Here is a 10599-nt window from a genome sequence, read left to right on the forward strand (position 1 = left end):
AAGCATATATGTTGGATACCTAGGACATAAAGAGTTTATCCTTCAACGACTTTGAGAAATCTATGATTGGTTAGCTCAATCAAATCAGTAATTTTACTGTTGAATTTTTTGGATGGTTGATTAGGAAAGTGAAAAGAAACACTTGGATGTTGGACCTATCCCCTGTGATAGTGACAATTTCTTTAATTTACTTACAGTGGAGTTCAGATATTTTCTAGATCGAACCTGCCAGCAAGTGAATTTATACGCTCGGTATTTATTTTCTTTACCGATAACTTCGCTTTCTGTTGTTTAATAAGAGGATACCCCTCTTTAGTAAAATTCTATTATTTCGCTTTCTCGGTGAAGCTGCAGCTCTCTGCAAATTGTTGGCACCACTTGTTGATTTTCTACTTTTCAGATCAGACTGAATAGGCACCACTTGTTGATTTTCTACTTCCTTAGTTAGTCTGTGCATTGGTTATTGAGTATGACCGCTGAGCAACCTCTGTTAATATGAAAATTCTTCCAAAATCTGGAAAGAAATTTCCATGGGACATATTCAGCTCCCGATAAGTAATAAACATTAAACTAGATGATGGGAGAGCCATCTCTCCAGAGGACTTTCTGAAGATTATCTTACCCAAATTACAACTCACATCATGAAAAAAACTGAACAGTTGTAGGTTTCTTCCAGAGATGGCAAATCACAAAATGTTCAAGTGCTGGCTAATAAGTCGTATGTTTTGAGAAATGTGTTTATGGAGGTGTAGTGGGAGCTTTCTACTGTAAATGCTTGGCATAGCATTTAATTTCACCCAAAATGAGCATTATGACAGGACAGTGACAAGTTGACAGCAACTAAACAGGAACAACCTTTATTATGCATTTCAACTTCTCAACAATGCCTCGAACAGAATGCCTCACCTCATGTAGGAAAAAATATATTTTGTACAAAGAACACACGCATGTAAAATAGGATCGTTCCAGCTGAAAACTGGACGAATTCGCAGAACCAAAACTAAATACTCAAGATTCCAAAACCTACTCTAGCTGCTGCTGGTGGTCATCTCCGTGCCAGGCCCAGACTATGTCCTTCAGCGCTGGCCGGATGTCCTCCAATAGCTCCCGGTACTCCAGTGGATCACCACTTGTTTGTTTCATCTCAATGAGGTGGTGGGAAGGTGTGATCTCGAAGATCTCCATGTCTAACTGAACAGCACCATTCCTTCCCTCCTTCCTCGCTTGCATCTTCACCACGCCATTGTCCTTCTTCCTTACCCTGAGATTCAGCGCTTTCGCAACATATTCCAGCTTCGAGATGATGGCTGAAGCAGGCTTGTCTGAAGTGAACCTTGTCTCCTTTCTGCACTCCTCTTGGATGAATAGGCCAGACAGGTCAAACCCCGTGGAGAAGGAGATGATCTCAAAGGCATTTAAGTTTGTCACCATCAGGGGCTTCACATCTTCATGAGTGTTCTTCCTTGGCCTCACACCAGCTGTAGGAGGAGCATTTGTGGTGACGTTCTCACTGGGAGTTCTCTCCTTCACTGCAAGGGTGCCCCTTGGACCTTTCCGGAACCAGGTAGACTCTTTTATCTTCTGGATAGATGCCCTGGTGCTTGGATTGGGGTCCAGAATCTTGAACAAGAGCTTCTGGAGTTTGTGTGAGAACCAGCTGGGGCACCTGAAATCTCCTTGCTCAATCTTCCGGTACATGTCCATCAAGTTGGAACCATGGAAAGGGAGATAACCAGCAACAAGAACAAAAAGGATAACACCACAAGACCAGATATCTGATTTCGCACCATCATAACCTGTCTTGCTGATGACCTCCGGAGCTACATATGCGGGTGTTCCGCAGGTGGTGTGCAGCAAGCCATCTTGCCTCTTTGACTCTGAAAGTGCGCTCAATCCAAAATCCGAGACCTTAAGGTTCTCATTCTCATCCAGGAGCAGGTTCTCCAGCTTGAGATCCCGGTGATACACGCCTTGGCTGTGGCAGTAATCCACTGCACTGATGAGCTGCTGGAAATACTTATGTGCAGCACCCTCTGTGAGCTTGCCACTCTTTGCAACCTTGTCAAAGAGCTCACCGCCTTTCACATACTCCATGACAAAGTATATTTTGTTTCGTGTCGCCATGACCTCATGAAGCTGAACAATGTTCTTGTGTGCCACCAACCGCATGGTTGTGACCTCACGCCTGATTTGCTCCGAGAGCCCAACCTTGAGCACCTTCTCCTTGTCCAGCATCTTTATGGCGACGCTTCGGTTCGACTCTAGGCTCCTTGCATAGTGCACCTTGCCAAATGTTCCTTTCCCCAACAATCTTCCCAGCTCGTACCGCTCCATTAGAATCTTCCCTCTGTTTGCCATGACTTCAAGTTGCATAAAACCACAGCCTATATTGCGGCTATAATTCAAATGGACTGCAGCACTTCAACCATCCTCTCCAAGGTAGTCTTGATCCACTACGATGAACAACACTCTCATGTCTTTCTCTGGACGGAGTCTAGATGGTGCAGAGCTGATGCAAACAAGATGGTTGCTCACATAAAGAGTCGACCAACTCAGCTCCTGTGGAGAAGAGGCAATCTCCTTTATTGCGCAGGTGAAATTTCTTCTAAGCAAGCACATCTTTCAGCATTCCCCGAGGCTTTGAGTGCTTGTTCTGTGTTGGAGTTCTCTGCAAATAAGAAAAGAAATCTTCAGATTCTGCAATTGGAAATTCAAAATATACCCTTGTATGGATTACTGAAGAAATAACAAAACATTTATTGGTTGGTTTAACAACTGGAGCATACAGAAGAATGGTGAAACAAATTTGATTATTGCATAATCTTTAGAGGAAACAAATCTGACGGGATCAGGCACATGGTGGTCGGTATATGAAGGAAAAAACATTTGTTCTGTGCAGACGGCAAACTAGAAACAGCAGAAAACGTATCTGTAATTCTTATTAATTTTACTTTAGAATCAACAAGGCTGCATACTTGTGCATCCAGTTGAGAATGTAAACAGAGGTATGCAGAAAAGTCAGGGTTGAGGAGCAACTCGGTGGTACATCGTAGAAACATAACACCGTCAACAAATTCATGAAGAAAAGTGGCCAAACATGTTTGATTTTGCAGAGAACCGGGCCGTTCCTCCAATCCTAAAACTAAGAGCATAACAACTTGCAAATACCCAGATCCATCCAACCGCAGGAATGCACCGCCGTACTCGGCTGAACGCAGCCTCGCCGACAATTAAAAGGCCGTAAATTTGGCTCATATATGCCCAAACTCTGATGGACGGGAAAGAATTGCTTCTCCAGTGATTCGCCCTTGGCAAAACTGAAGAAGACGCACAAACTAGCCAACAAGGATGCCTACATCGACGGCTCGCATTGAGGCTGAACGGAATCAAAGAACGGGGAGGGGATTTTGCGTACCTTCCGGCGCCGCCAAGAGTGGAGGCTCTGGATCCAAGCCGGGACCTCGAGGCAGTTCTCTCTCTGTGTCTGTGCCTCTGTGTGAGCTGCTGGAGTTTTGTTTTGGTGTGTGTGCTTGTGGAGGAGGAGGCCGCTCTTCTTATATAAAGCGGAGCAGAGCCAGAGCAGGGGAGGAGCCGCCGGAGGGAAGGGGGAGGGAGGAGAAGAAGCTAGTGGATTTGACCAAGATGCCCCCGGTGCGTTTCCTGGGCACCGCATCGCAGAGGGGCATATTCCTGGTAGAGTGGTACAAATCGTATCATTGTGTCTTCATGATTAGGAGAGAGGAGAATTGTGCTCGTACGACCCGTGATGTCATATTAGGTAGCACGTATTTATAAGAACGTCCTTATAGAAATTGAAAAGCACATTCAAATCTTTGGGGTACCGAAGCCTTCTTCCTCTTGCATCCATTGGTGGCGCACCGTGAGCAAAGTTCGTTGTTGTTTCTAGGTCTCTGTCTCAAGGGAGAAAACTTGTTTAAACATAGAAGCTTGTGGAAGCAATGGTTGAGGAATCATCAATGTAGACCTGAAGATGCTGGTGACCACAATCAGCGTAGCAAATCGTTGGCCAGGAGAAGAAAATGTAATATAGGGCTTGTATAACAATGTAGGTCTGGTCAGACGGAGTCGGGAAACACAACTCTCCGACGCTCTCCGATGAGGACAAAGCTGACTAACCTTCATCAATCAGAACTGGAGCCGAAGGACCAAGACGGAATCGGAGGGGACGGTCTAATTTAGATTTTCGGTGTGCTCAAGCTTTCCCTATTACTCCCTCCATTCCTTTATATTAGGTGTATTTGTTTTTTGATAAAATTTCACAATATAAGGTGCATTTGTTCTAATTCCTCGTAATTCCGTTATTGACCCTCCAAAAAAGGAAAGTATCTCTCACCTGATTGCATGTATCTCTCCTTGTAGAGAAAAAAGGAAACTATATCTCTCCCGATTGCATGTATTTGTTTCTTTCCTAGCCGAAATGATTTACTTGCCGGTAATAAATGAATTGGAAAGGGTAATTTCATCCTAAATTGTCTATAATTATGTACCTTGGTCATCGTGCCAAGAATAATACACCTTACATAAAAGAATGGAGGGTGTAAAAATGCAAATGTTGGTCGATGTTTTGCTTGTTTAAAGGTTGGCCAACATTATTGTCGTCCTTCTCTCTCTAGATCCTCATGTCGTTCCACCGATAAGGTTGGTGGTTATCCTCGCTTATGTATGATGCTCATGTGGTGTGTGTGTGTGGGGGGGGGGGGTTGCATGTCTGTCACTTAGGTAAGGTTAGGTTTTGATTTCATGTTGGCAACCACATTTGAGCGATGGCGTCAACGGTGTTGAGAAGGCAGTGGGTGAGCGTCATCGTCGGGCATGTGCTCTAGAGCGCTGGCAGGTTTGGTTGTCAGCTTGTTACCGGCAGCCTCATCTTGTGTGTAGGTTTTCCCCACATGCGGGCGATCACATGCCAGGTCATTGATTCCCGCCTATGATGCTATTATGACCATCGAAACAGATCAAGCACGCGCCCCCGCCTGAAAGGATCGAAACGGACCTAGAGGGGTGAATATTTCAACTACAAATTTTACTAAGGTGAGATAAACAACATATATGAAGTTTGCAAGGTCAAGGGACCAATGTAATAACACAAGTAAACGGGCTAGTGTTAGGGTTAATCAAAGACCACAGAGATGAAGTGAAGGAAATATGCCCTAGAGGCAATAATAAAGTTATTATTTATTTCCTTATATCATGATAAATGTTTATTATTCATGCTATAATTGTATTAACCGGAAACATAATACATGTGTGCATACATAGACAAACAGAGTGTCACTAGTATGCCTCTACTTGACTAGCTCGTTGATCAAAGATGGTTATGTTTCCTAACCATATACATGAGTTGTCATTTGATTAACGGGGTCACATCATTAGGAGAATGATGTGATTGACATGACCCATTCCGTTAGCTTAGCACCCGATCGTTTAGTATGTTGCTATTGCTTTCTTCATGACTTATACATGTTCCTATGACTATGAGATTATGCAACCCCCGTTTACCGGAGGAACACTTTGTGTGCTACCAAACGTCAAAACATAACTGGGGTGATTATAAAGGTGCTCTACAGGTGTCTCCAAAGGTACTTGTTGGGTTGGCGTATTTCGAGATTAGGATTTGTCACTCCGATTGTCGGAGAGGTATCTCTCGGCCCTCTCGGTAATGCACATCAGTTAAGCCTTGCAAGCATTGCAACTAATGAGTTAGTTGCGGGATGATGTATTACAGAACGAGTAAAGAGACTTTCCGGTAACGAGATTGAACTAGGTATTGAGATACCGACGATCGAATCTCGGGCAAGTAACATACCGATGATAAAGGGAACAACGTATGTTGTTATGCGGTTTGACCGATAAAGATCTTCGTAGAATATGTAGGAGCCAATATGAGCATCCAGGTTCCGCTATTGGTTATTGACCGGAGACGTGTCTCGGTCATGTCTACATGGTTCTCGAACCCGTAGGGTCCGCACGCTTGACGTTACGATGACAGTTATATTATGAGTTTATATGTTTTGATGTACCGAAGGTTGTTCGGAGTCCCATATGTGATCACGGACATGACAAGGAGTCTCGAAATGGTCGAGCATGAAGATTGATATATTGGAAGCCTATGTTTGGATATCGAAAGTGTTCCGCGTGAAATCGGGATTTTACCGGAGTACCGGGAGGTTACCGGAACCCCCCGGGAGGTAAATGGGCCTTAGTGGGCCTTTACGGAGAAGAGGAGAGGCGGCCAGGCCTGGGCCGCGCGCCCCTCCCCCTAGTCCGAATAGGACAAGGAGAGGGGGGCGGCGCCCCCCTTTCCTTCTCTCCCTCCTCTTTCCCCCTCCCGAATCCTATTCCAACTAGGAAAGGGGGGGGAGTCCTACTCCTGGTGGGAGTAGGACTCCTCCTGGCGCGCCCTCTCCCTGGCCGGCTGCACCCCCCTTTCTCCTTTATATACGAAGGCAGGGGGCAGCCCATAGACACAACAATTGATCAAGTTGATCTTTTAGCCGTGTGCAGTGCCCCCCTCCACCATAGTCCACCTCGATAATACTATAGCGGTGCTTAGGCGAAGCCCTGCGTCGGTAGAACATCAACATCGTCACCACGCCGTCGTGCTGACGAAACTTTCCCTCAACACTCGGCTGGATCGGAGTTCGAGGGACGTCATCGGACTGAACGTGTGCTGAACTCGGAGGTGCCGTACGTTCGGTACTTGATCGGTCGGATCGTGAAGACGTACGACTACATCAACCGCGTTGTGCTAACGCTTCCGCTTTTGGTCTACGAGGGTACGTGGAGAACACTCTCCCCTCTCGTTGCTGTGCATCACCATGATCTTGCGTGTGCGTAGGAATTTTTTTGAAATTACTACGTTCCCCAACAGTGGCATCCGAGCCAGGTTTTATGCGTAGATGTCTTATGCACGAGTAGAACACAAGTGAGTTGTGGGCGATATAAGTCATACTGCTTATCAGCATGTCATACTTTGGTTCGGCGGTATTGTTGGATGAAGCGGTCCGGACCGACATTACGCGTACGCTTACACGAGACTGGTTCTACCGACGTGCTTTGCACAAAGGTGGCTGGCGGGTGTCAGTTTCTCCAACTTTAGTTGAACCAAGTGTGGCTACGCCCGGTCCTTTCGGAGGTTAAAACAGTACCAACTTGACAAACTATCGTTGTGGTTTTGATGCGTAGGTAAGAACGGTTCTTGCTAAAGCCCATAGCAGCCACGTAAAACTTGCAATAACAAAGTAGAGGACGTCTAACTTGTTTTTGCAGGGCATGTTGTGATGTGATATGGTCAAGACATGATGCTAAATTTTATTGTATGAGATGATCATGTTTTGTAACAGAGTTATCAGCAACTGGCAGGAGCCATATGGTTGTCACTTTATTGTATGCAATGCAATCGCCCTGTAATGCTTTACTTTATCACTAAACGGTAGAGATAGTCGTGGAAGCATAAGTTTGGCGAGACGACAACGATGCTACGATGGAGATCAAGGTGTCGCGTCGGTGACGATGGTGATCATGACGGTGCTTCAGAGATGGAGATCACAAGCACAAGATGATGATGGCCATATCATATCACTTATATTGATTGCATGTGATGTTTATCTTTTATTCATCTTATCTTGCTTTGATTGACGGTAGCATTATAAGATGATCTCTCACTAAATTTCAAGATAAAAAGTGTTCTCCCTGAGTATTCACCGTTGCCAAAGTTCGTCGTGCCCAGACACCACGTGATGATCGGGTGTGATAAGCTCTACGTCCATCTACAACTGGTGCAAGCCAGTTTTGCACACGCAGAATACTCAGGTTAAACTTGATGAGCCTAGCATATGCAGATATGGCCTCGGAACACTGAGACCGAAAGGTCGAGCATGAATCATATAGTAGATATGATTAACATAGTGATGTTCACCATTGAAAACTTCTCCATTTTACGTGATGATCGATTATGGTTTAGTTGATTTGGATCACGTGATCACTTAGAAGATTAGAGGGATGTCTTTCTAAGTGGGAGTTCTTAAGTAATATGATTAATTGAACTTAAATTTATCATGAACTTAGTACCTGATAGTATCTTGCTTTTATATGTTTGATTGTAGATAGATGGCCCGTGCTGTTGTTCCGTTGAATTATAATGCGTTCCTTGAGAAAGCAAAGTTGAAATATGATGGTAGCAATTACACGGACTGGGTCCGTAACTTGAGGATTATCCTCATTGCTGCCTAGAAGAATTACGTACTGGAAGCACCGCTGAGTGCCAGGCCTGCTGCTGATGCAACTGACGACGTTAAGAACGTCTGGCAGAGCAAAGCTGATGAGTACTCGATAGTTCAGTGTGCCATGCTTTACGGCTTAGAACCGGGACTTCAACGACGTTTTGAACGTCATGGAGCATATGAGATGTTCCAGGAGTTGAAGTTAATATTTCAAGCAAATTCCCGGATTGAGAAATATGAAGTCTCCAATAAAGTTCTACAGCTGCAAGATGGAGGAGAATAGTTCTGTCAGTGAACATATACTCAGAATGTCTGGGTATCATAATCGCTTGACTCAGCTGGGAGTTAATCTCCCGGTTGATAGTGTCATTGACAGAGTTCTTCAATCACTGCCACCAAGCTACAAGAGCTTCGTGATGAACTATAATATGCAAGGGATGGATAAGACAATTCCCGAGCTCTTCGCAATGCTAAAGGCAGCGGAGGTAGAAATCAAGAAGGAGCATCAAGTGTTGATGGTCAGTAAGACCACCAGTTTCAAGAAGGGCAAAGGAAAGAAGAAGGGGAACTTCAAGAAGAACAGCAAGCAAGTTGCTGCTCAGGAGAAGAAACCCAAGTCTGGACCTAAGCCTGAGACTGAGTGCTTCTACTGCAAGCAGACTGGTCACTGGAAGCGGAACTGCCCCAAGTATTTGGCGGATAAGAAGGATGGCAAAGTGAACAAAGGTATATGTGATATACATGTTATTGATGTGTACCTTACTAGAGCTCGTAGTAGCACCTGGGTATTTGATACTGGTTCTGTTGCTAATATTTGCAACTCGAAACAGGGACTACGGATTAAGCGAACACTGGCAAAGGACGAGATGACGATGCGCGTGGGAAACGGTTCCAAAGTCGATGTGATCGCGGTCGGCACGCTACCTCTACATCTACCTTCAGGATTAGTATTAGACCTAAATAATTGTTGTTTGGTGCCAGCGTTGAGCATGAACATTATATCTAGATCTTGTTTGATGCGAGACGGTTATTCATTTAAATCAGAGAATAATGGTTGTTCTATTTATATGAGTAATATCTTTTATGGTCATGCACCCTTAAAGAGTGGTCAGTTTTTGATGAATCTCGATAGTAGTGATACACATATTCATAATGTTGAAGCCAAAAGATGCAGAGTTGATAATGATAGTGCAACTTATTTGTGGCACTGCCGTTTAGGTCATATCGGTGTAAAGCGCATGAAGAAACTCCATACTGATGGACTTTTGGAACCACTTGATTATGAATCACTTGGTACTTGCGAACCGTGCCTCATGGGCAAGATGACTAAAATGCCGTTCTCCGGAACTATGGAGAGAGCAACAGATTTGTTGGAAATCATACATACAGATGTATGTGATCTGATGAATGTGGAGGCTCGTGGCGGATATCGTTATTTTCTCACCTTCACAGATGACTTAAGCAGATATGGGTATATCTACTTAATGAAACATAAGTCTGAGACATTTGAAAAGTTCAAAGAATTTCAGAGTGAAGTTGAAAATCATCGTAACAAGAAAATAAAGTTTCTACGATCTGATCATGGAGGAGAATATTTGAGTTACGAGTTTGGTGTACATTTGAAACAATGCGGAATAGTTTCGCAACTCACGCCACCCGGAACACCACAGCGTAATGGTGTGTCCGAACGTCGTAATCGTACTTTACTAGATATGGTGCGATCTATGATGTCTCTTACTGATTTACCGCTATCGTTTTGGGGTTATACTTTGGAGACGGCCGCATTCACGTTAAATAGGGCACCATCAAAATCCGTTGAGACGACGCCTTATGAACTATGGTTTGGCAAGAAACCAAAGTTGTCGTTACTGAAAGTTTGGGGCTGCGATGCTTATGTGAAAGATCTTCAACCTGATAAGCTCGAACCCAAATCGGAGAAATGTGTCTTCATAGGATATCCAAAGGAGACTGTTGGATACACCTTCTATCACAGATCCGAAGGCAAGACATTCGTTGCTAAGAATGGATCCTTTCTAGAGAAGGAGTTTCTCTCGAAAGAAGTGAGTGGGAGGAAAGTGGAACTTGATGAGGTGACTGTACCTGCTCCTCTATTGGAAAGTAGTTCATCATAGAAACTGGTTTCTGTGACGCCTACACCAATTAGTGAGGAAGCTAATGATGATGATCATGGAACTTCAGATCAAGTTACTACTAAACCTCGTAGATCAACCAGAGTAAGATCCGCACCAGAGTGGTACGGTAATCCTGTTCTGTAAGTCATGCTACTAGATCATGATGAACCTACGAACTACGAAGAAGCGATGGTGAGCCCAGATTCCGCAAAATGGCTTGAAGC

At 44.4% G+C, this 10599-nt stretch overlaps 1 protein-coding gene across 1 annotated transcript; it reads right to left on the reverse strand.

The window, feature by feature from the left end:
- Window positions 1–841: 841 nt before the first annotated feature.
- Window positions 842–3661, reverse strand: LOC125551092 (CBL-interacting protein kinase 15). Its single transcript, XM_048714244.1, has 2 exons — window positions 3416–3661; window positions 842–2668 (listed from the first exon to the last, which is right to left on the reverse strand). The coding sequence occupies exon 2, from the start codon at window positions 2371–2373 to the stop codon at window positions 1024–1026; it is 1350 nt and encodes a 449-aa protein (XP_048570201.1). The 5' UTR covers window positions 2374–2668; window positions 3416–3661; the 3' UTR covers window positions 842–1023.
- Between the last annotated feature and the right edge of the window lie 6938 nt (window positions 3662–10599).

Source organism: Triticum urartu, chromosome 4A (assembly GCF_056163025.1).
Source record: "Triticum urartu cultivar PI428250 chromosome 4A, HENAU_Tu73, whole genome shotgun sequence".
In the NCBI taxonomy this organism is placed as follows: Eukaryota; Viridiplantae; Streptophyta; class Magnoliopsida; order Poales; family Poaceae; genus Triticum; species Triticum urartu.

Excerpts from the sequence above, each read along its gene's own strand:
- LOC125551092 (XM_048714244.1), bottom strand. The coding sequence starts at position 2,373 with ATGCAACTTGAAGTCATGGCAAACAGAGGGAAGATTCTAATGGAGCGG.